General features: G+C 40.5%; 1 protein-coding gene across 3 annotated transcripts in view; it reads left to right on the top strand.

Moving 5' to 3' along the window:
* Positions 1-24394, top strand: part of CDH17 (cadherin 17, LI cadherin (liver-intestine)) — a 97590-nt gene extending 73196 nt beyond the window's left edge. For all 3 annotated transcript variants that reach the window (XM_011978642.1, XM_011978640.1, XM_011978641.1), the window contains 6 exons: positions 6664-6908; positions 9864-9994; positions 12577-12816; positions 20605-20721; positions 20858-20971; positions 23228-24394. In XM_011978642.1, the coding sequence (XP_011834032.1) occupies positions 6664-6908; positions 9864-9994; positions 12577-12816; positions 20605-20721; positions 20858-20971; positions 23228-23328 (948 nt within the window). In that variant the 3' untranslated portion in view covers positions 23329-24394. The remainder of the gene's footprint in view (positions 1-6663; positions 6909-9863; positions 9995-12576; positions 12817-20604; positions 20722-20857; positions 20972-23227) is intronic.
* Positions 24395-26827: the final 2433 nt, after the last annotated feature.

Here is a 26827-nt window from a genome sequence, read left to right as displayed (position 1 = left end):
CTTTTATGGTCTTCTCTGCATTGATTATTCTTGTTATCCATTCATCCATTCTTTTTTCAAGGTTTTTAGTTTCTTTGCGCTGGGTACATAGTTCCTCCTTTAGCTCTGAGAAGTTTGATTGACTGAAGCCTTCTTCTCTCAACTCATCAAAGTCATTCTCCATCCAGCTTTGTTCCGTTGCTGGTGATAGCTGCGTTCCTTTGGAGGGGCAGATGCGCTCTGATTTTTTTTATTTCCAGCTTTTCTGCACTGTTTTTTCCCCATCTTTGTGGTTTTATCTGCCTTTGGTCTTTGATGATGGTGATGTACTGATGGGATTTTGCTGTGGGTATCCTTTCTGTTTGTTTGTTTTCCTTCTAACAGTCAGGACCCCCAGCTACAGGGTCTGTTGGAGTTTGCTTGAGGTCCACTCCAGACCCTCTTTGCCTGGATATCAGCAGTGGAGGCTGCACAAGATAGAATATCGTTGAACAGCGAGTGTTACTGATTCTTGTTCTGGAAGCTTCGTCTCAGAGGTGTAACCAGCCGTGTGAGGTGTCAGTCTGCACCTAGTTGGGGATGTCTCCCAGTTAGGCTACTCAGGGGTCAGGGACCCACTTGAGCAGGCAGTCTGTCCGTTCTTAGATCTCAACCTCTGTGCTTTCTTCAAAGCTGTCAGACAGGGACATTTACATCTGCAGAGGTTTCTGTTGCTTTTTGTTTAGCTATGCCCTGTCCCCAGAGGTGGAGGCTACAGAGGCAGGCTGGCCTCCTTGAGCTGTGGTGGGCTCCACCCAATTAGATCTTCCTGGAGCTTTGTTTACCTACTAAGCCTCAGCAATGGCGGACACCCCTCCCCCAGCCTCCCTGCCACCTTGCAGTTAGATGTCAGACTGCTGTGCTAGCAATGAGGGAGGCTCCGTGGGCGTGGGACCCTCTGGGCCAGGTGTGGGATATAATCTCTTGGTGTGCTGTTTGCTAAGACCCTTGGTAAAGCGCAGTATTAGGGTGGGAGTTACCTGATTTTCCAGGTGTTGTGTGTCTCAGTTTCCCTTGGCTAGGAAAAGGAATTCCCTTCCCCCTTGTGCTTCCCAGGTGAGGTGATGCCTTGCCCTGCTTCAGCTCTCACTGGTCAGGCTGCACCTGCTGACCAGCACTGACTGTCCGACACGCCCCAGTGAGATGAACCCAGTACCTCAGTTGAAAATGCGTAAATCACCCGTCTTCTGTGTCGCTCACGCTGGGAGCTGCCGGCTGGAGCTTTTCCTATTCAGCCATCTTGGGCGCCCCCTGTGTTCTATGTTTTTATTTGCTAAATCTGGCAACGCTGTTAGGGGCCAGGAGTGGCACTCAGGGCCTCGCTTTCACTTCCCCCTTTGCAAATGTGAGGAGTTGGGTTGGATGACCCCATGGGCCTTTTAGGCTAAACCCTTTATTCTAATGTGCCAGGCAGAGATACCTCTTGATTAACAAAACGGCTGGGTCTCCTTTCAAGGTTCAATAGACAAGTTTCTTTTCAATCCCCCTCCCCGCTGCTTTACTTTCATCTTTTACTGTATTGATAAGCCCATGGGCTCTCATTCTGTCTCTCCCTCTGTAAGGACTGGGTAATCTGAGTCAGAGTCTTAATTACCTTGGTTCCTGTCTGTTTGTACAGGATTCTCCCAACCCTCCCTCAATCTACTCCTGTCCCTTGCCATGTACACCTGAATCTTGACTCTTTTCTCTGTGGCTGCCTCATCTGTGTTTAGAGCATGTCATGGGTTTACCAGATGACTCAGTTGGAAGCAGCACTCAATGCCATCCAATGTACTTACAGTTAAGATACTTTCCTAGGGGAGAGAGTGAAACCTCGCTGTTAAAAAGGGCCAGAGAGAATTTGCAAGGGTGGCTAATTGTTTAAGGTTTGCAGTGCAGTGTGCTGGAAACTGCAAAAGAAAGCTCTGGAGTACAGTTTTGAGCTAGAATAAAAGAAAACTGAAAGAGGCTAAAAATGAAGACAAAATAGAATAATTTCACAGAAAATGGACAGAAGCACAGAGGAAAAAGCACTAGTGCTAAAGCAAGCCCTGGGACAGAGTCTTGGAATTCTGATCCCATTGTTACCAAACATTCCAGCTCGAACCAAGGGCCCTGCTGCATTTCAGCAGAGAGGTTGCTGTGGACCAGCTCAAAGCCTTAGCCTTGTGTGTGAATCCGACATTTGGAAAAGGTACCGTGCCAACTTCCTCTTGTGCTCACAGCAGTCTACACGGAGAGAGAAAATCACAGAAAGAAAGGATAAAGGGAAGGGCACTTTTCAGAGCTTGCAGTGGGTTGGGGTGTTCCTTTGCAGGTGATGGGGGCAGCTTTCTTTTATCCTTTTGCAGGACCAGAGCTCTCTAGGAATCTAAGGGAAGATAGAGGCCTATCCATCCCAGAATGAACAAGGCCCATATGTCATCTTTTTTTAAACAGTGGTTTAACTTGGCCATTTGTGGTTAATGGGCCCTTTTAGGGAGATATTGGCACCTACCTCAGTGATTAACGGTGGGTGAGAGCTATAAGTATCCTCCCTCACAACCTAACACGAGAGGTATGCTACAGTAGAGTAGGCCTCTGACCAAAGTCTTTGTCACATCCTTACTTTATATGTGATTCTATTTCAAGTGTCTATTATATCTCCTAGCATATATTAGAGGTTCAATAAATATTGCTTGACTTAATGAATAAATGAATTCTGTCCCATATACAATTATGAACAAGCAGACACATAGGTGATCATCCAACCTGTGCTTTAGGCCTATGACATCCCAGCTGTCTGTCCCTTGGGCACTGTGATAACAATCCTTAAGCAGGTGGGTTTGTTCGACCATCCAGAGGCAGGAGATAACTGGCAGAACAGAACTGAGCCCTGGAACTCTGCAGGGTATAATCTGCTGGCCAGGCCAGATATCTATACTCCTGTTCACAATGACTAAGGGATACACTAACCAAACAGCATATCTTTTTTTCTGAGACAGGTGCAGTGCCACAGTCATAGCTCATTGCAGCCTCAACCTCCTGGGCTTGAGTAATCCTCCCACCTCAGCCTCCTGAGTAGCTGGGACCACAGGCATGTGCCACCACACCCAGCTAATTTTTTATTTTTATTTTTGTAGAGATGGGGTCTCCTTATGTTGCCAGGCTGGTCTTGAACTCCTGGGCGCAAGTGATCCACCTGCCTTAGCCTCCCAAAGTGCTGGGATTACAGGTGTTTGGCCCAAAGTGCATATCTCGGACACCACTCATATCACCAAGAAAATTTATTTGTAAGATCACTTTGCTAATTAACAAACCTTCTAATTCTGATTGAGATAGTGTTGGCTATCATAGCTACCTCTGGGATACAGATCTTGGATTAGGTTCTTTCAGATGCTAAGCAACAACCAACCCTGGACTGTGGATTCTTGATTAGGATACACTAAATATTAGCCAATTCCCCACTAGGATATAGAATAAAAATATAACCAAAGGTATGTAGCCATACTATTTGTTACTGAAGTGTTTTATAGACTATATAATTTGGTTTTTTATGTATGGCTTTGTCTTCTAAGTCCTTGCCTATTAAGCCATCAAGGGACTACCACTGTTCTGAACTACTGTGTTAATAATTTTTAAACGTTTAAATTAAGTTTGTTAATCACAATTATATCATTAACAGTTCATCTGAATTACAAATGTGCTAATCACAGGTAAAATTCACCAAGGGACTCATACGTGGCAACTATAGTCTGTTTGCATAAACTCTCTTGCTTCTCCTACTGATTCTGAGGGAGGCAGAAATTCAGGCCCACAGCAAGGTACAGTCAGGCCTTCTGGTGATGGCAGAGCTGGGAACTTGACTCCACGTCTCCAGCTCCTCTCAGGATGTAATTTCTGTGAGTCCTGGTGTTGCCACTTACTAGCTTGTTGACCTTGACCAAATGATGTAACCTCTCAGGCCCCAGTTTTCCAATCTGTAAAAATGGGTAAAATGGTAGCACCTTTCTAGTAAGGATGTTGAAGAATTAAATGCAAAAGTACGTATATAGTTCCTAACACAGCATCCAGCAGGTTGCAAACTTAAACATGTGTCATCACTTGATTCTAATTAATTAGAGCTAGGATTCTACCTGTGGACAGGTATGCTTTCTCCTAAGGGGGCCAAACTTGCCTAATTAAAGAGTCAAATGGTGCATACTGAGGACTGCAGCCTCAGTCTCTCAAGGGGAAAGCCTGGAAATGAATAATTTTGGCAAGTGCCCAAAGCGATCCTTCAGATTAAACAACTGTCAGAAATGCTCCCTGCTCTGTATTTACTGCTGCCCAAGCTCCAGCCTCTCGTGTGGTTGGTTATCATGCTCTTGGGGCCAAATGTGTGTCATGAGCAGGAAAGCTATTTCTTTGAACCCTGCCTGGCTCAACAATAACTCTTCTGGGATCCTGTTTCTTGAAATTCAGAGTTCTGCCTTTTTTTAACTGGCAAATTTTGTCACTTCTCCACTATGGCTGATCTTTTTGAATTCTCAATTCACTAGCTATTTTTAACTAGCCCAAATGTCATCTGGAAAACTAATGTGCACACTTTGATCTCATCAGTGATCGCTAGTGAAAATGGTAAATATCCCAGTCTCAGCCCCTCTCCTTCAGCATTTTCTTTGCCTCCAAGTTGAATCTAAATCACTAGGTTTGACCTTTCAGGCAGTTGTGTGCACAAAAGGAATTGTGGTGTGAGCAGGTTTTTTCAGTTAACTTAAATATGTCTTGCCAGATGGGACTGAGGCTATTCCAAGAGGCAGTGCAGGTCTCTTGACTTGGTCTTGCAGTCATATCCCCATGTCATGAAAAACAATGCACATGGCCGGACAAGGCTTGTTCTTGGCTCAGCTCTGCTGATTACCATTTGCTAATGTAGCATCTTCCATTTATAATTTCTCCAGAAGAGCTGATGTTTCTCCAGGTGTGGAAGTTATGTGAATAGAATTCTCAATGGTAGGCTGCTGCTTTTCATTTGTTCTTCCATCCAGTGCTTAGGGAACACTGACACTGCCTTCTAGCTAGTCTTCCTGCCCCAGTGTGGATCACCTCGAATCCATCCCCCATGCAGCTGCTCCTGGAGTTATCTTTCTAAGACACAGATCTGACTTTGTTAGTCAAGGATGAAGTTCCAACTCCTCAGCTCGCCAGTCCTCTTTCCACTCTCAGCCTTGCACGTTCTCTTCTGGTAATACAGGCTGCTTCTCATTTGCACATACAGTGTCTCATTTCTTTAAACCATTGCCTCTGGGACCAGTGATGGAATGAGGAAAAGCCAGGGAGGGTGCTTAGGACCTGCTTCGTGGTGAGGATGGATGCACGTGCTCTGCCTAAGCATATGGACAGCTGTGCTGCCTGCCTGGGCCTGGACTTTGCTGAACTGGACAGGAACAGAGAACTGTGTCCTTTGTCCCCATCACAGGCTCATTCTGGGGGGCTGCTGCCTTCCTGCTTGGCCTACTAAGGTTTTATCTCAACTGGACAGTTATGTCATCCCCTGAGACTGGGAGTGGGTCCTGTGAGTCGGAAACTCCAGCTTGCTCTGCCCATCTCCACTTCAGGGGGGAGAAGCCCAAACTGAACCGTGGACCACATGTAGCAATCACGAGGTCGACGAGGGCCAGGCCCTGCAGACAGTGGGTGCTTATCACTATGAACAACCTCTTTTTTCACACTTAGTTGGCTTACATGATTTTCTCTTACATATTTGAACGAATTTCAATTGCTTTTTCTATCTCAAATGACCCTGAGTCTTCACACACAGTTCCTACCCTTCCACGTGAAAAATCATGCCACAGCACTTAGGAACTAGAGAGTGAGTTGTGATGGTGTGTGTTGGTGCATGCATGGGGGAAAGGCTGAGGTGGGCGGGTCACTTGAGGTCAGGAATTTGAGACCAGCCTGGCCAACATGGCAGAACCCCCATCTCTACTAAAAATAAAAGGGTGAGTTTCCTCTATCTCGTGAGATGGTTTGCCCTTCTGTCATAGGATAACACAGCACAAAGTCCTCAACAGATGCTGGTACCATGTTCTTGGACTTTCTAGCCTCTAGAACTGAGAGTCAGATAAACTTCTATTCCAGCCAGGCATGGTGGCTCATACCTGTAATCCTAGCACTTTGGGAGGCCAAGGCGGGCAGATCACTTGAGGTAAGGAATTTGAGACCAACCTGGCCAACATGGTGAAACCTTGTCTCTATTAAAAATACAAAAATTAGCCGGGCGTGGTGGTGGGTGCCTGTAATCCCAGCCACTTGGGAGTCTGAGGCAGGAGAATCACTTGAACAAACCCGGGAGGCGGAGCTTGCAGTGAGCCAAGATCGCACCACTGCACTAAAGGCTGGGTGACAGAGCATGAGGCTCCATCTCAAAAATAAAAAATAATTTAAAAAAATCATTGCCAAGACCAATGTCAGAGTTTTCTTCTATGTTTTCTTCTAGTGGTGCTACAGTTTTAGGTCTTATGTTTTGTCTATAATCTATTTTGAACTGATTTTCATACATGGTATAAGATAGTCTAATTTCATTCTCCTGCATGTGGATATCCAGTTTTCCCAATATCATATATTGAATGTATGAGAGTTTAAGAAGCATAGGGAATGAATCTAATCACCCCAAAATTAATTTTCTCTCTTTCTCCTACACAGCCTCTTGATTTTGAAACAGCAGCTATTTCCAACATTGTGTTCAAAGCAGAAAATCCTGAGCCTCTAGTGTTTGGTGTGACGTACAATGCAAGTTCTTTTGCCAAGTTCACGCTTTTTGTGACAGATGTGAATGAAGCACCTGAATTTTCCCAATACGTATTCCAAGCGAAAGTCAGTGAGGATGTAGCTATAGGCACTAAAGTGGGCAATGTGACTGCCAAGGATCCAGAAGGTCTGGACATAAGGTAAAGGGCAACAGTGCTGGGCAGGCCTGGCTGCGTGGTCATCAAAGTCAGTGGGGAGGAGGAGGAGGAGCTGGCCTGCACTGACTCCAGGGCTGACCCTCACAGCACACCCAGCAATGATGAACTTGGCCTTGGTTTAGGAAGGTGTCAACACCCTGGACGCATTCCGAGGGATGGTGGTTCATCAATAAGCATCTAGTCTCAGACAAGTGGGAAGCAGTGTGAGGTTCCATTCCAGCCCATGAGCTTCAGGTCTCAGCTGAGAGCTGGATGGTTCAGGTGAGGTTTACCTCTGAGAGAGACAAGATGAACCAGGCCCTGTGTCTGAGCCAGTTATCTAGGCTGGGTTTAAGAAAGGGTTCCAGCCTTAAAGGTGTATTGGAGATCTAGACAGAGAGACCAAAGCCCAAATGGACAGACCATGCCAACTTACAGGGCTGAGGGAATCTTCTGGATGTAGGATACATAGGTTCCTTGGCTCCAAAGAGCACCCCTGGAGAAGCTGGTGCTCTGGCTGAGGTGGCTGAACAAAATGTATAAACATTTCCATCTTAGCAATTCCTTTTTTTCAGTTCAATAAGACCCACACAGTTTTCCTTAAAAAGTACAATGATGATTAATTTTTTAAAGAAATATGTTTGTATATATCTGTATAATATCTATAAAATCTTTAAGATCATGTAGTTAATAAGACTTGAACTCAGATCTTTTGCTGCTGTTGTACATTACACCTCCTGTCTATGGCATAATAAATATTTCAGCATGACTTAAATCATGCGTGTGGCTATGAATGACAGACAATTCCTTAACTTTCTCTAAACATCTGGAGGGAGTCTTGCCTCCCATTGAGCTGTCCTTCAGGCACTTGGATCCACTTCTAAGACCTTTATCTGATCATTGAGAAGCAAGGTTACCACCTACAGTTTTACTCTAACTACTTCTGTAGTTTTACAGAGAAGAAAGAACAGTAGGGGATATACTCTATGGTTTACTGTAGATACTACTGAGTCAAAAATTATGAGGAGACACTATGTTTTTAATATTTATACCATTTATTTCACAAAAGTTCCTACCTTCTTCACGAAAATACTATAAAAATCATTGGTCAAAGATGAGAATAAAAAAGTTTATCAGTGGGAAAAATAAAGGCACGTAAGAAAATTACCATGATGAAACAAGGAAAGGATACATATACAATTAAGTTGAGGTCAGGAAGAGGAGGTTAGCAAGGGAGACTGAGAAGAGGTGTTCTGTAAGGTACAGTTCCAGAAGACAAATGAAGGAAGTGTTTCAGGAGTAAGGAATAATCAATAGTTCAGACATGAGTAATAAGTCTGTTAAGAATTAAGGATGACTCCAGTGTTGCTCTGAGTAATTTAATTCTCCAGCTCCACAAACTTAAAATCAATTAGCACCCAGTGGATCTGAATCCAATCCTTCAGCAAATATTATAGATTCTTCTGTTGAAATATATTCAGAATCCACCTGCTTCTCCCTGCTTCCAGCCTACTCAAAGGCACCACTGTGTCTGTTCTGGATTCATCCTTACCCCTGCCATCCCCCACCCCACCCTGAATCTACTCACTGAATTGCAGTCAGTGACCTTTTAAAAAAGTAAATCAGATCATCGGATTCTCTTTCAAAATGCTCCAAAGCATTCCATCTCTTTCAGGATGAAATCCGAAGTATAAAGGGTTTCATATTCATTACCCATATTTATAAACTAACACAGTGTTTGGCATATGGAATATACTTAAAAAAATACATTGTGGGAAATTAACACATCATAATTTTTAATCATTCTGTTATTCTTTGACATGTAGGTTGCTTCTAGTATTTTTGATTATAGAAAATGTTTTCAATAGATGTATGCATGTAATTCTTTTTAAACTTTGATTAGATTGGGTTTTTTTTAGGTAGGATTTCCAGGAGTGGAATTATTTGCTCTAAAGACATGGACATCCTCATGACTATGATGTGTTGCTTTTTAAAGGGCTGTACCATTGGTTTTCCTGTGGTTCTAGTCTTGTCTCTCTCAACTTCCACACACCTACCAATGAGCTCTGTTGAAAACACAAATATGGCCAGGTCACCTTCTTGCTTAAATCATTGGCTGGCTGCCCCTTGCTTCTTATAATCTGGCTCTTCAAATCTCTGTGGCTTCTGCTTCCCATGTATACCCCAGCGCTGCTGAAATGCCTGACCCCACACTCACCATGCTGTTCCTTGGCCCTTGGTGCTTTAGCTCACACTCTTCCTTCTGCTTGAAGCATCCTCTTCTTGCCTTTAACATCTTCAGAAAGACTTTGCTGATTCCTGTAAACTTGTCTTGGATTCCATAGGGCCCCCTGTGTTGTGTTAACCACATTTTATTGAAATTATCTGTTCATCTGTCTATCTCTTTCACTTGCCTGAGAGCCCCTTTTTGTGACCTCCTCCCTTGGTCCACTGCCTGATCTTCCTCAGCACTCAATATATGTTTGTTGGATGAGGAATTCACTGTGTTACCAGAGTCTATGAGTATCCACCCATCTTACCCAACATTTCCACCACTGGCTGTTCAAATTTTCTAGATGGGTGGTTTGCTAAGATGTTTTAAAAGATACTTCTGGGTTACTTTAATTTGAATTCTTTGATTGCCAGAAAAGCTTAGCTACTTTCCCCAGAAGTTTTGAAATATACCCTTCCTAACACAAGCACAAACACCACGTTGTAAGGATGAACAAATCCTTTTGAAGACAGATGAAATGCAAATAAAGCATTAATAATATGAGATAATAGATCCTTTATGTTGTAAATAATATACAAATGTTGAGATTATCGTTATCAACATTATTTGTATATTATTTACAACATATTTAAAGGATGCACAAACATTTAGTTGATGCACGAACTAGCTTCACACTTTCATGCAAAGTAATGCAGGCTTTCTTTTGCTCTTTTCATTTGATGAAGCTATTCACTGAGAGGAGACACAAGAGGTTGGCTTAAAATTGACCATGTGACTGGTGAGATCTTTAGTGTGGCTCCATTGGACAGAGAAGCTGGAAGTCCATATCGGGTACAAGTGGTGGCCACTGAAGTAGGTAAGCAAAAAAAAAAAAAAAAAAAAAGGAACATAGATTATCAGAAGATATTTGGGTTGAAATGGAAGGGAGGATAAGAAAACTGACAGAACCAAAGCACCAGAATATCACAACGTTAAAGTGGAAGGATGAGAAGGGTACAAAAGTATAAGGGAGTGCTCATATCTTCCTTTTTTTTTTTTGAGATGGAATCTCACTCTGTCACCCAGGCTGGAGTGCAGTAGTGCAATCTCCACGCATTGCAACCTCCGCCTCCTGGGTTCAAGCAATTCTCCTGCCTCAGCCTTCCGAGTAGCTGGGGTTACAGGTGCCTGCCACCACGCCTGGCTAATTTTTGTATTTTTAGAAGAGACAGGGTTTCACTATGTTGGCCAGCCTGGTCTCAAACTTCTGACCTCAGGTGATCTGCCTGCCTCCGCCTCCCAAAGTTCTGGGATTACAGGCGTGAGCCACCATGCTGGGCCCCTTCATGGTTTTGTTAAAGGTGAAAAACACCTGTGCCCCCAGCAGGGCTGCTGCTCACTCTGTGGTTTCCTATAGGGGCTACGGCCTCTTCTAGAGGGTTCTGTGTCCCTGGCTGAACTACCTCCCTTCTTCCAATGTGGTTGTGGGTTTCTCCCAGGAGCTCTGAGTGGAGTCAAACCACTTACCTGTTCACCTAGACCACCACTTGCTCCTTCAACCTTAAATCGTAACTCTCATCCTTTTTGAACCAGAAAATGTTTTATGAAATATTCTCTACTTTGATATGTGTCAGAATCCCCAGGGAGTTTGTTGAATATGGACACTAGGAGTCCACCCCTGCAGATTCTGATTCTATAGGTTTGGGTAAACCAGGGTATCTGTGTTTTGACGAAATCAGGTGAACTTTTGAAAGGAAAGACTATTATACAGAAAAGCCCAGGACGTTTGAGCCATTTCTGTATAATCTTTGCATCCTATTTATTTCAGTTGTGGTGATATATATTGCCTGCTGGCTCCAGATGTGGAGTTCCAGAGAACTTTTTAAAATAATAATAAACTCATAGGAATAGTATGTTTACCCAATAATAAGCCTGGCCACTAACACAGAGTTTCTTTGCATTTTAATGGAATTTTCAGACATACGAGTAGGAAATCTGTTGATCCAATGTTGATCAGGCTCTAATTAGCTAGTAAATGTATCTGCCAGGTTTGCCAAAAGAGAATTAAACAAATTACTCAATAAATATTTTTAGACCCCCCCCTCACCCACCACAGCCCTGGGGGAAAAAAAAAAAAAAACTTTCAAAATGTGAGGCCCAGGGTTGAGAGCTAAATGGAGAACAGACAGGAATCGTAAAAATGGCCCCTGCATGCGGAAAGATGAAGAAAAACAAAATTACTTCAGTCAAGGCAAACCAAAAAGGGTAGAATGCAGAACCGCGTGCCAGCTTGGGAAGGGTGTGTGTGAGTGGACAGGCCCTCTGTTTCTGTCTCTTGCTTGAGTGAAGCACATTCCACTATCGCATTGTATACATTTAACTCTTGATTTAAAAGCTCCCAGTGAAGCAGCAGGCAGGTTCTGGCTGAGCCTTTATGCTGTGCACACCCCTTTCTCATAGCATGGGGATCAGAACTTCACTCTGGATGTGTCCCAAGAGTTTCTCACATTCTAGAAGTTTCAGAAATCAAAACCAGGGTCCAAAACCCTGTTCTGTTTTTAGTTTTTGGCACTGACATGATATAAATAGATACAGTGACTTCAAGAACACAGTGGCCTTTTCTCCTTTGGTTAAGTGTAGTCATGGACATAGACGATGTTGAGACGAAAAGCAAGAAAACAGGGTTTACTGGAAATGAAGCAGGGGCAAGAAAACATTACTGGAATCAAACAAGGTCAGAGTCAGAAGTTGTAGAAACAATGTCTGTGATTGGTGTCGGGGAGGACACGATAACAGTCAGTGTTTATGTTGCACTGACAGCCCCATAATGAGTACTTAGTGTAATAACTTACTCCTCATGCAACACTATAAGGTAGGTGCTATTCTTGACCACATATTATGAACGAGGAAACCAAAGCACTGAGAAATTAAGTAACTGCCCAAGATTACATAGCTACCAACCGGTTATGCTGCAGATCCAAGTTTTTCACTCCTGTCATATACTACATAATGTCTGTGGAGGCTTTTACTATTTTCCAGAACATTCACTCATATTCGGGATTCTTGCAAAGCTACACAGCTGAAGAAAATAAGCTTAGAAAACTCAACTAACATGCCTAAGGCCTGGTGAGGAGCAAGTGAAGGTGTGAGTGCTGGAGTTAGACCTCTTGGATTGAAAACCTCTCTGCCTTGGGCAAGTTACACAACTTCTGAGCTCAGTTTTCAGAATTATTGTGAAGTAATATATGTAAAATATTAGCACAGAGATCTTAGTTATTATGATGATGGTCAATAAGACTTTTTCACCAGTAACAAAACTAGGTCTTCGATTCTAAAAGCTCGTCTTCTTTCTAGCATCTCAGTGTACCTAACTGCTTGACTTTTAAAGAAAGGGAAACCCTTCTATTTAAGAGGAAAATGAGTGAGCTGATCCCATGTTTCAATCATTCAATTCCTTAGGGGGGTCTTCCTTGAGCTCTGTGTCACAGTTCCACCTGATCCTTACGGATGTGAATGACAACCCTCCCAGGCTGGCCAAGGACTACACGGACTTGTACTTCTGCCATCCCCTCAGTGCACCTGGAAGTCTCATTTTCGAGGCTACTGATGATGATCAGCACTTATTTCGGGGTCCCCACTTTACATTTTCCATCGCCAATGAAAACCTACAGAACGACTGGCAAGTTTCCAAAATCAATGGTGAGTTGTCAGAAATACATGGAAAAAAACACAGATGGATGATGAAAGTAGGTTTTCTTTAACTTGGTGGGTTTGCAGTACTCAGCACAGAGCCTTCTCTCATGCTCCAGGAAGGAAGTTCATGCTTTGGAAGCTTGCCCAGGGAAGGACTCCAGAGGGGACAAAGCCCCAGGCTTTCAAGGGAGGAAAGATTATGACCACACAGCATTCCCTTGGTGTAGATGAACAGTTGGATGACCTAAGCATCATTTGCAAAATTTTCAATGACAGATGGAAAGCAGATTTTATAGACATTTTTAAAAACTTTGAGATTGAATATTTTATATATATATTCAAAGTATACAATTTTATGAGAATTGATTATGTGTAAATACCACTGACGCCATCAACACATTCAAGACAATGAACATTTCTACCACCCCCAGAAGATATTTCATGCCCTATTATAATCTCTGCTTCCCACCCATCCTCTCTCCCCAGGCAACCATCAATGTGCTTTCCATTACTATAGTTTTCATTTTCAATAAGTTTATCTGAATAGAATAGTATAGTATAGTATAGTATGTATACCTTTTTTGGTCTGGTTTCTTTCATCTCATTTTGAGATGTATCTGTGTTATTACATGTATCAATACCTCATTCCTTTTTATTGAGGGGTAGTGTTCCATTGAACTATACCTGTTCACTGGTTGATTGTAACTCCAACTTTTGCTATTACAAAGCTGCTGTGAGGATTTGTGAACAAATATTTTGTGTAGGGACATACGTTTGCAGTTTTCTTGGTTAAATACTGAGGAGTAGAATGGCTTGGTCATATGGGAGGTATATGATTAAGTTGTGGAGCTTCATATCTCTCCCTCTCCTTGTGCCTCCCTGTGCCTGAGACACAATATTGAAATTAGGCCAATTAATAACCTTAGAATGGCATATAAGTGTTCAGGTGAAAGGAAGAGTCACACATCTGTCACTTTAAATCAAAAGCTAGACGTGATTTAGCTTAGTGAGAAAGTTATGTTCATAGCCAAGATTGGCCAAAAACTAGGCCTCTTGCATGAAATGCTTAGCCAAGTTGTGAATGCAAAAGAAAAGTTATTGAAGGAAATTAAAAGTGAACCTACAGTGAACACACAAATAATAATAATAATAAAGCAAAATAGCCTTATTGCCATTAAGGCAGAAAGTTTGAGGAGTCTGGATAGAAGATTAAAACAGCAACAATATTCCCTTAAACCAAAATCTAACCCAGAGCAAGGCCTTAACTCCTCACTTCTGTAAAGACTGAGAGAGGTGAGGAAACTGCAAAATAAATGTTTGAAGCTAGCAGAGGTTGATTTATGATGTTTAAGGAAAGAAGCTATTTCCATAACAAAGTGCAAAGTGATGCAGCAAATTGAAGTGGAAGCAAGTAATCCAGAAGAGCTGAGATCATTAATGAAACTGGCTACACTAAACAAGCTTTTCAATGTTGATAAAACAGCCTTCTTTTGGAAGACAATGCCATCTTTATCTTGGACATCCATAGCTAGAGAAGTAAATGCCTGGCTTCAAAGCCTCAAAGGACAGGCTGGCTTTTATTAGGACTAATGCAACTGGTGACTTTAAGTTAAAGCCAACCCTAATTTAGCATTCCTAAAATACTAGGGCCCTTAAGAATTATGCTAAATCTACTTTGTCTGTGCTCTGTCAACGGAACAACAAAGCCCAGATGACAGCACATCTGTTTACAGCATAGTTTACTGAATATTTTAAGCCCGCTGTTGAGACCTACTCTCTCCCAAAAAAGATTCCTCTCAACATATTACTGCTCATTGACAATGCACCTGGTTACTCAAGAGCTCTGGTGGAGATGTACAAGGAAATGAATGTTGTTTTCATGCCTGCTAACACATCCATTCTGCAGGCTCCAGATCAAGAAGTAATTCTGATTTTCAAATTATTTAAGATATACATTTCATAAGGTTATAGCTGCTATTAGATAGTAATTCCTCTGATGGATCTGGGCAAAGTAAATTGAAAGCCTTCTGAAAAGATTCACCAGTCTAGATGTCATCAAGAACATTTGATTCTTGATGACATCTTTAAAAAGGTGATTCATGGGAGGAGGTTGAAATATACACATTAGTAGGAGTTTGGAAGAAATTGATTCCAACCCTCATGGATGACTTTGAGGGGTTCAAGATTTCAGTGGAGGAGTCGCTGAAAATGTGGTGAAAAAAACAATAGAGCTAGAATTAGAAGCAGAACCTTGATGATGTGACTGAATTGCTGCAATCTCATGATCAAACTGGAATGAATGACAGTTGCTTCTTACAACTGAACAATGTGGGTTTTGTTTGCTTGTTTGAACAATGGAATCTGCTTCTGGTGAAGATGCCATGCACATTGTTGAAATAACAAGCAAGGATTTAGAATATTCCATAAACATAGTTGATAAAACAGTGGCAGTGTTTGAGAAGATTTACTCCAATTTTTGAAAGATGTTCTCTTGTGGGTAAAATGCCATCAGCCGGCATCACATGCTACAGAGAACTCTCTCATGAAAGGAAGTCAACAAGTGCAACAAACTTCATTGTTGTCTTATTTTCAGAAATTGCCACAGCCACCCCAGCCTTTAGCAACCACCAACATTGAGACAGGAAATGATTAGCAGCAAAAAGATTGACTCATTGAAGGGTCAGATAATCATTAGCATTTTTTGGCAACAAAGTACTTTTAAATTAAGGTATGGACATTAGGGTTTTTTTTTTTTTTTTTGGTATGATGCTATTAACAGTCCAGAGTATAATATAAGCTGTTATTTCAGTAGAAAAACAAAAAATTTGTGTGACTTGCTTCACTGAGCTATTTGCTTTATTGCAGTGATCTGGAACCAAACCCATAATATTGCTGAGATATTCTTGCATAGGGGGTGTGGTAAAGACCAAAGTTGATTGTTTTTAACATAGCTATCTAACTGTTCTAACACCATTTGTTTAAAACATCTTTTTTACATTGAATTATCTTAACAACTTTGGCAAAAATCAAGTGACCACCTATATATAAATCTAGTTCTGGATTTTTTTGTTTCATCAATCTGTTTATTTTTATACCAATAAAACATTGTCTTGATTACTGTAGCTGTATAAGGCTTGAAATCAGGTAGATTAATTTTTCTGACTGTTCTTTTTCAAAATTCCTTCATTCTGTCTTGTTCATTGCTATACAAATTTTAGAATGTAGCCCGTTCCTTCCTGTTGAGATTGTGTTGAATCTATTGGGGAATCTGGAGGAGAACTGACATATTAACAAAATTAAGTCTTCCAATTCATGAACGTGGTATATGTCTCCATTTATTTAGCTCTTTAATTTCTTTCAGCAATGTGTTTTCAGTGTATAGTTCTTGCAAAATTTTCCCTAAGCATTTCAGATTTTTGATATTTTAAATATTTCTAGATATAGGAATGTAATGATTTCTGTATACTGATCTGTATTCTACAGCCTTGCTGACCTTGTTTTTTTAGATTTCATAGATTTTCTACACAGACAATCATGTTGTCTGTGAATACTGACTTTTTCCTTTTCAATCTGTATGCCTTTTGTTTATTACTGGCTGAAACCTTCAGTGAAGTGTCAAATAGAAGTAGTAAGAGCAGAAATACTTGGCTTGTTCATGATCTTAGGAAGAAAGCATTTAGCCTTTCACCATTAAGTAGACGTTAGCTGTGGGGTTTATTTTTGTAGGTGATCTTTATTAGGTTGAGGACTTTGACTTTTATTCCTATTTGAAGGTGATTTTTTTTTTTCTAAATTGGAAATGGATATTAAATTGTTCAAGTGCTTTTGCTCCATGTATTGACTATGTGGCTGATTTGATTTTTTGGGCCTATTAATTGATGAATTACATCAACTTTTGAATCTAAAATCACCTTCCTGGGATAACACCTACTTAGTGATGAAATATTACCATGTTTATATATTGTTGGATTTGCTAAAACTTAATTTTTGCATGTATATTCATGAGGGATGTTGGTCTGTCTATATATTTTGCCTTGTAGAATGAGGAAGCATTCCACCTGTTTATCTTCAATCATCTGGTCAAGTTTGCATAAAAGTGGTATTTCTTCTTAAAGCTTGAAAGAATTTGCCAGTAAAGCTATCTGGGCCTGGTGTATTTTTAAGAAGTTTTAACTACAAATTCAATTTTATTTTATAGATACAGAAAAATTCAATTTATATATTTCTTTTTGGTTGAGCTTGTTAGCTTGTACCTTTCAAATAATTCATCTATTTCATTAATCTAATTTATTGATATAGTTCATGATATTAATATCTGTAGAATACATAGTGATATCGCTCATTCTGATATTGGCAAATTATCTTTTTTCCTGATAATCTGGCTAGAAGTTTATTTTATTGATATTTTCAAAGAACCAGCTTTTGGTTTCATTTTTTTCCGCTTTTGTTTTATATTTCACTGGCCAGATCTTTATTGTTTCCTTTATTCTTCTTACATTGTGTTTTTGTTCTTGTTGTTTTCATTAAGGTGGAAGCCGATGCCATTACTTTGAGATCTTTTTGTTAAAAAGACAGGGCCTCTGTCACCTGGGCTGCAGTGCAGTGGTGTGATCATGGCTTGCTGCAGCCTTGAACTCCTGGGCTCAGACGAGCTTTCCTGCTTCAGCCTCCCGTGTAGCTGGGACTACAAGTATGAGCCACCACACTTGGCTAATTTTTTATTTTTAAATTTTTTGTAGAGATGGGGGTCACAGTATGTTGCTCAGGCTTGTCTCAAACTCCTGGGTTCAAGTGAGCCTCCCACCTCAGTCTCCCAAAATGCTGGGATTACAGGAGTGAACCACCATGCCTGGCCCACAAAATTTGATACATTGTGTTTTCCCTTTAGATTTCTTTTGTGATCATGTGTTATTTAGAAGTGTGTTATTTAGTTTCCAAATATTCTGGGAATATTTCCTATACCTTTCTAACTTCTAATTTAATTACATCATAACCAGAAAACATGATTAGAGTAATTTTAAATTTAGACATTTTTTTCTTGTAGTACTTCAAAGGTATTTCACCACTTTTTTTTTTTTGGAGACAGTCTTACTCTGTCGCCCAGGCTGGAGTGCAGTGGCACAATCTCAGCCTCCCAAGTTCAAGTGATTCTCGTGACTCAGTCTCCCTAGTAGCTGGGATTACAGGTTCACAGAGACAGGGTTTTTCCATGTTGGCCAGACTGGTCTCAAACTCCTGGCCTCAAGTAATCGCCTGCCCAGGCCTCCCAAAGTGCTGGGATTATAGGCGTGAGCCACCGGGGGTGCCCTGCCCACTATGGTTCTTCCTTGTTCCATTGAATGTTTGTATTCTTTTTTCTCTGGGTGTTTTTAAGATATTCTCTTATTAGTTTTAAGTAATTTGATGCTTATATTGCCTTGGTGGTGTTTTATTCATTTTTCTTTTTCCTGAAGTTTGATGATCATCTTGGATCTGAGGATTTGGAGTTTTCATCAAACATGGAAAAAATATTAGCCATTGTCTTATCAAAAATGTTTTTCTCTGCACTATCTATCTTTCTTGGCTTTCAGGAATTTGATTACACATGTATTAGGCCACCTGAAGTTATCTCAAAGCTTACTTTTTTTCCTGTTTCTTTTTGGATAGCTTTATTTCTATATCTTCAAGTTTACTGTCTTTTCTGCTACATTCAATGGCTATATTATAGCCATTAATCCAACCTAGTCTATTTTTATATCAAACTTTGTAGTTTTCTTCTATAAATTAACTCGTGTTTTTAAAATGTTCTGTATCTATCTACACTTCTTAGTCTTGTAGCTTCTTGAACATATAGAATATAATAACTGTTTCATTCATGTCTTTTCCCACAATTTATGTAATATGTGTAATTTCTGGATAGGTTCTGAAACTGGATCCTTACTCCTTATACGAAAATTAATTCAAGATGGATTAAAGACTTAAATGTTAGACTTAAAACCATAAAATCCCTAGAAAAAAACCTAGGCAATACCATTCAGAACATAGGCATGGGCAAGGACTTCATGATTAAAACACCAAAAGCAATTGCAACAAAAGCCAAAATTGACAAATGGGATGTAAGTAAAGAGCTTCTGCACAGCAAAGGAAACTACCATCAGCGTGAACAGGCAACATACAGAATGGAAAAACATTTTTGCAGTCTACCGTTCTGACAAAGGGCTAATATCCACAATCTACAAAGAACTCAAACAAATTTACAAGAAAAAAATAACCCCATCAAAAAGTGGGTGAGGGATATGAACAGACACTTCTCAAAAGAAGTTTATGCAGCCAGCAGACACATGAACATGATCATCACTGGTCATCAGAGAAATGCAAATCAAAACCACAATGAGATACCATCTCATGCCAGTTAGAATGGCAATCATTAAAAAGTCAGGAAATAACAGATGCAGGAGAGGATGTGGAGAAATAGGAATGCTTTTACACTGTTGGTGGGAGTGTAAATTAGTTCAAGCATTGTGGAAGACAGTGTGGCGATTCCTCAAGGATCTAGAACCAGAAATACCATTTGACCCAGCAATCCCATTACTAGGTATATACCCAAAGTATTATAAACCATGCTACTATAAAGACACATGCACACGTATGTTTATTGCAGCACTATTCACAATAGCAAAGACTTGGAACCAACCCAAATGCCCATCAATGATAGACTGGATTAAGAAAATATGGCATATATACACCATGGAATACTATGCAGCCATAAAAAAGGATGATCATATCCTTTGCAGGGATATGGATGAAGCTGGAAACCATCATTCTCAGCAAACTATCACAAGGACTGAAAACCAAACACTGCATGTTCTCACTCATAGGTGGGAATTGAACAATGAGAACACTTGGTCAAAGGGTGGGGAACATCACACACTGGAGCCTGTCCGGGGGTGGGGAGCTGGGGGAGGGACAGCATTAGGAGAAATATCTAATGTAAATGACGAGTTGATGAGTACAATAAATCAACATGACACGTGTATACCTATGTATCAAACCTGCACACTGTGCACATGTACCCTAGAACTTAAAGTATTTAAAAACACACACACACACACACAGGGTCAAACCTAAAAGATGACCCATGATTTAAAAAAAAAATGGCTCTGAACTATAGTGCTGAAGTGCTATCTAGAGTTCCTAAGCACAGGAAGGCTGTGATGTGTGCCTTACAGAGAAAAATTGTGGTTTGGGTCACAGATTAAAAGTAATGTCCAAAACTGTAATTATTTTCCACCAACCTAAACGTGTGTTTGATAAGCTTTGTTCAGGAAGTTTTAGTGCTGTTAGATGTGAGTTAAATGTTAGAATGAACAATATATGTTAAATAAGATATCTTTAAACAGAAACACACAAAAAACCAAGGTTATATATTGATCAGTTAGGGAAAATGTGACTAGAAGCTCACAGGAAACTAACTCTGTCTTTCCTCTAGGAGCAATGGTTCAGCATTCATTAATTCAGTGTTTGGGGCAACTATAGAACATAAGTGCTACAAATGATAATTGACTGTATTTAGTATAAATTTCTACAGAGAAATCATGAATTAAGAACTTAAAGGATGCTTTAACTCTTTCTTACCTTATGGGAAGATACATGTGGAATGATGTGGATGATACTTTAGGCAGTTTAACTCATATCCAGCCATGTTCCAGTCAACCTTAGTATGTGATACAAAATGAGCTTTATTCCCGCTAATCCAGGGTCTGAAGTTGTATTTTCACATGTTTTTGTTTTTGTGTTTTTTTCCTGTCCTGGCAGGTACTCATGCCCGACTGTCTACCAGGCACACAGACTTTGAGAAGAAGGAATATGTTGTCTTGATCCGCATCAATGATGGGGGTCGGCCACCCTTGGAAAGCACTGTTTCTTTAACAGGTAGATATTCTGCTATAGGCAACTCAGGCTAGTATCTGTCACCATGGGCCATTTGAAGAGATTCTTGTCTTTGATATGGGATTCTGCAACTATTCACTTGAGAATTTATCCTACCAAATACTGTCCTGTTTTTCAGTTACATTCTGCAGTTGTGGGCAAGATGGTTGTTTCCGGCCAGCAGGTCACCAGCCTGGGATACCCACTGTGGGCATGGCAGTTGGTATACTGCTGACCACTCTTCTGGTCATTGGTGAGTGTAATTTCTTAATTCAAAGAGTCATATCCTGGGCCTCAGAAATGTGAGCGTATCTCAGGACCTGTCTTCCTGGATTGGTCTGGTGGCTGCTCAAATGGCAACCCAGGCAATAGCTGAGAAGGTAGATCACCAGCAAATTACATCAGACTTTCTTGGAGTTACAGCTTTAGTACCACCCTCTGTCTCTATTGCCTTATTAATTTAGAAATATAAGGGGATTTATGGTCATCAATTGTTATATATTATGCCTAGTTACAAAGCTTTTGTGATAAAGAGGGAAGAAATGCAGTAGTGGTACCATGTGTCAAGCACTGTGTTGATGCAGGGGAAACAGTGACATACACAGATCCTACACCAGAGTTTATGGTCTCACCTGCCATTATTGTTACAGGCTGAAGTTAGCCTTCTAGTGATGATGCTGAGATACCTGAAATGTATAGTGCAGAACTTCCCTATGCATAGAAACCTGATTCTTTATTACCCAGAATAACCCATTGCATCATGACCACAGCCTCTGCCATAGCCCCTGGCTTGGCTAGACAGTAGAATCCCCTGATCTAGCTGTTTTTTTCTTTTTTTGCAAACAACTCAGTACCTATTCCAAGTGTTTCCTTACCCAAAATGCTTGAGAGCATAAGTGTTTCAGATTTTGGATTTTTTCCAGATTTTTGAACATTTGCAAGTACATGATGAGATATCTTGGGGATGGGACCCAAGTCTCAACACAAAATTCACATGATTCATAAACATTTTATACACATAGTCTGAAGGTATTTCATACAATATTTTACATAATACTGTGTATGAAACCAAGTTTTGCTTGCAACCTGTCACATGAGGTCAGGTGTAGAATTTTCTGCTTATGGCATCAAGTTGGTCCCCCAAAAGTTTCAGATTAGAGATTTTCAAATTAGGGATACTCAACCTATATATAGTAATTGCCCTCTTTCAACTGTTGGCCCCACCACAAGTTAAGCATTAGAAATAGATACTTCATTATTTCATGGGTACCTGAGTGAAGGGGTTTATGGTTTCATATCCTTTTTCTTTTAAAAGAAGGACTAGGATTATTCTAAGTATTATTGATTGTTCTCTCAGCATCTGGTCTTTTCTCCCATGATTGTGTCACACTGGACTCTGATTCATGCATCTAAAGGGGGTCTCACTTCTTTATACCCTTCAGTCCAGACTCCCTATGGCATGGGAGGTCCTTCGCATCATGGCCACTGCCCATCCTAATGTGTGCATGGTGATCATCATTCCTCCCTGAGAACCACCATCTGCTGCACACTTTTCATGGTAATTGCACTGGCTTTTTGAGGTCCCACTCACTTACATGAGGTCCCTTCTGCCTCTGTGCCTTTTCTTATTCTATTTGCCCTCCCACCTTGAAAGGGTTTTTGAATTTACACATCAGATAGCAATTTTCCTAACATATCAACTTAATTCCATAATCTTACCACAAGTTAAAGACTGCTTGAATTTGGAAACATCCAGAAATAGAATAGGATTTTACAGTTTCATTCCCTTATTCTTTTCAAGATAGGGTTGCAATTATAAGTTTCTGAGCATCCAGTCTTTTCTGCCATGATTCCTCCTATAAACTTACTAGCAGGTTAATTTCCTTAAAACAACTCCCTTCTTCATAGTGGACTCTGTCTGACAGTACACAATCAGTGCTGAGCTGCACAGTGTAATTTTGATGTATCAGGTAAGAGAAACCAAGAAGCTTGAGTAGTCTACCCAGGGTCCCACAACAACAGAGGCCGGATCCAAGAGGAAAGTGCCCAAAGAAATGCGATAGTTGGTATGGACATGATGAAAATCAGCTTCAGGGAGGTGAGCAGGTCAGAGAACAGCTTTCTGGTTGTGCTAATTGTATTATTTTCTCTAGTAAAAGGGAAGAATAATCGATATTAAGTATATATAAAGTTCAGGAACTTTGTCAGGTGTTTATACACTCCATAGTGTGGGACATTAGGTCCTATGTTCTTAGGGCAAGATCCAGCAAGTGCCAAGTCAGCTATGATTTGGAACTTGATACATACAACAGGATAAATGATAAGCTCATTTCTCTACAAAGGCCAATGACTAGAGTCCTTTATTCACTAGGACAGTGAAACTTTGTTGAACCACATACAAAAATGAAGTTGAGTCATTTTTTTTCCTACCATGATACTACTTTATAACTGAATGTGACAGTACATTTTAAAAGATCCCATTTATTTGACCCTGGGTTTTTTCTTTTAGGTATAATTTTAGCAGTTGTGTTTATCCGCATAAAGACAGATAAAGGCAAAGATAATGTTGAACGTGCTCAAGCATCTGAAGTCAAACCTCTGAGAAGCTGAATTTGAAAAGGAATGTTTGAATTTATACAGCAAGTGCTATTTCAATAACGACCATCTCATCCTATTACTTTTCATCTAACATATGCATTATGCTTTTTAAAACAGATATTCCCTCTTGTCCTTTAATATTTACTAAATATTTCTTTTTTGAGATGGAGTCTTGCTCTGTCACCCAGACTGGAGTACAGTGGTACGATCCTGGCTCACTGCAACCTCTGCCTCCTGGGTTCAAGTGATTCTCCTGCCTCAGCTTCCTGACTAGCTGGGATTAGAGGCACCTGCCACCACTCCCAGCTAATTTTTGTATTTTTAGTAGAGATGGGGTTTCACCATCTTGGCCAGGCTGGTCTTGAACTCCTGACCTCAAGTGATCTGCCTGCCTTGGTCTCCCAATACAGGTGTGAACCACTGTACTCGCCTACTTAGATATTTTATGTGCTACATAGACATTAGAGATATTTTTCATTTTCCCATGATATTTTTTCCTCTCTGCAAATAGCTACTTGTGTTTTTCCCTTTTGGGGCAAGACAGACTCATTAAAAATTCTGTACAATTTTTCTTTATCAAGGAGATATATCAGTTGTCTCCCATAGAACTTCCTGGATTCCATTTGTGTTTTTTTCTGATTCCATCCTGTGTCCCCTTCATCCTTGTCTCCTTTGGTATTTCACTGAATTTCAAACATTTGTCAGAGAAGAAAAAAGTGAAGACTCAGGAAAAAGAAATAAATAAAAGAACAGCCTTTTCCCTTAGTATGAACAGAAACGCTTCTGTGTCATTAACTGTCTTTAACCAATGTGACATGTTGCTCTTTGGTTGAAATTCTTCAACTTGGAAATGACACAGACCCACAGAAGATGTTCAAACACAACCTACTCTGCAAACCTTGGTGCAGGAACCAGTCAGCTGGGCGGGTTTCCTCACTACCTGCCATGCATACATGCTGCGCATGTTTTCTTTATTTGTATGTTAATAAAGTTTTGGTTTTTATATATTTAACATGTGGAAGAAAACAAGCCATGAAAAGAGTGGTGACAAATCAAGAATAAACATTGGTTGTGGTCAGTTTTATTTGTTGATCTGCTGCTTCCTGTTTCCTTTTTATTTGTGGAGGGGAAGGACAGAATAACAATTGTTACTTTTTGTGTATAAAAATTGCCTCCCCAGCAGCCCCAGTCAGGGGCTTATAGATAAAACTCCCATCTCCCTGGACAGAGCACCTGGGGAAAGGGGCAGCTGTGGGCGCAGCTTCTGCAGACTTAAACATTCCTGTCTGCTGGCTCTGAAGAGCGCAGCTAATCCTGATAAGGAAGATTCTCCCAGCACAGCACTCGAGCTCTGCTAAGGGACAGACTGCCTCCTCAAGTGGGTCCCTGACCCGGCATGCCTCCAGCCTGGGAGACACCTCATACAGGAGAGCTCTGGCTGGCATCAGGCTAGTGCCCCTCTGGGACAAACCTTCCAGAGAAAGGAGCTGCAGCAATCTCTGCTGTTCTGCAGCCTATGCTGGTGGTACCCAGGCAAACAGGATCTGGAGTGGACCTCCAGCAAAGTCCAGAAGACAGGCCTGACTGTTAGAAGAAAAACTAACAAATAGAAAGCAATAACATCAACAAAAAGGAGCCCCACACAAAAACCCCATCCAAAGGTCATCAGCCTCAAAGACCAAAGGTAGATAAATCTATGAAGATGACAAAAAACCAGTGCAAAGATGCTGAAAATTCCAAAAACCAGAATGCCTCTTCTCCTCCAAATGATCACAACTCCTCTTCAGCAAGGGAACAAAACTGGATGGAGAATGAGTTTGACAAATTGAAAGACGTCAGCTTCAGAAGGTGGGTAATAACAACGTCCTGTGACCTAAAGGAGCATGTTCTAACCCAGCGCAGGGAAGCTAAGAACCTTAATACAAGGTTACAGAAACTGCTAACTAGAATAACCAGTTTAGAGAAGAACATAAACGTCCTGATGCAGTTGAAAAACCCAACATGAAAACTTCATGAAGCATACACAAGTATCAATAGCCAAATCAATCAAGTGGAATAAAGGGTATCAGAGATTGAAGATCAACTTACTGAAATAAGGCAAGAAGAGACAAGATTACAGAAAAATGAATGAAAAGGAACAAAGCCTCCAAGATATATGGGATGATGTGAAAAGACTAAACCCTAAACCTATGATTGATTGGTGTACCTGAAAGTGACAGGGAGAATGGAACCAAGTTGGAAAACACACTTCAGGATATCACGGAGAACTTCCCCAACCTAGCAAGACCTATCCTAAAGACAACATTCAAATTCAGGAACACTACTAAGATACTACTCAAGAGCAATCTCAAGACACATAATCATCAGATTCTCCAAGGTTGTAATGAAGGAAAAAATGTTTAAGGCAGCCAGCGAGAAAGTTCAGGTTACCTACAAAGGGAAGCGCATCAGACTAACAGTGGATCTCTCTGCAGAAACCTACAAGCTAGAAGAAAGTGGGGCCAATATTCAACATTCTTAAATAATTTTCATTGCAGAATTTCATATCCAGCCAAACTAAACTTCATAAGTGAAGGAGAAATAAAATCCCTTCCAGACAAGCAAATGCTGAGCGATTTTGTCAACACCAGGCTTGTCTTACAAGAGCTCCTGAAAGAAGCACTAAATATGGGAAGGAAAAACTGACGCCAGCCACTGCAAAAACACACCAAAATATAAAGACCAATGACACTATGAAGAAACTGCATCAACTAATGTGCAAATTAACCAGCTAGCATCATGGTGACAGGATCAAATTCACATATAATAATATTAAGCGTAAATGTAAATGGGTTAAATGCTCCATTAAAAGACACAGCATGGCAAATTGGATAGAGTCAAGACCCATCAGTGTGCTGTATTCAGGAGACCCATCTCACATGCAAAGACACAAATAGGCTCAAAAGAAAAAAAAAAAGGATAGAGGAAAATTTACCAAGCAAAAAAAAAAAAAAACAGGGGTTACAATCCTAGTCTCTGATAAAACAGACTTTAACAAAGATCAAAAAAGACAAAGAAGGGCATTACATAATGGTAAAGGGATCAATGCAACGACAAGAGCTAACTATCCTAAATATACGTACACCCAATATGGGAGCACCAGATTCATAAAATAAGTTCTTAGAGACCTACAAAGAGACAGTGGGAGACTTTAACACCCCACTGTTAATATTAGATCAATGAGACAGAAAATTAACAAGGATATTCAAGACTTGAACTCAGCTCTGGAACAAGCAGACCTAATACACAACTACAGATAACTCTCCACCCCAAATCAACAGAATATACATTCTTCTCAGCACCACATAGCACTTATTCTAAAATTGACCGCAAAATTGGGAGTAAAGCACTCCTCAGCAAATGCAAAAGAATGGAAATCATAACAAAGTCTGTCTGACCACAGTGCGATCAAATTAGAACTCAGGATTAAGAAACTCACTCAAAACTGCACAACTACATGGAAACTGAACAA

The sequence above is a fragment of the Mandrillus leucophaeus genome, unplaced genomic scaffold (assembly GCF_000951045.1).
Source record: "Mandrillus leucophaeus isolate KB7577 unplaced genomic scaffold, Mleu.le_1.0 Scaffold198, whole genome shotgun sequence".
NCBI lineage: Eukaryota > Metazoa > Chordata > Mammalia > Primates > Cercopithecidae > Mandrillus > Mandrillus leucophaeus.
Note: the sequence above shows the minus strand (reverse complement) of the source record. Positions and strands in the feature narration are given on the sequence as shown.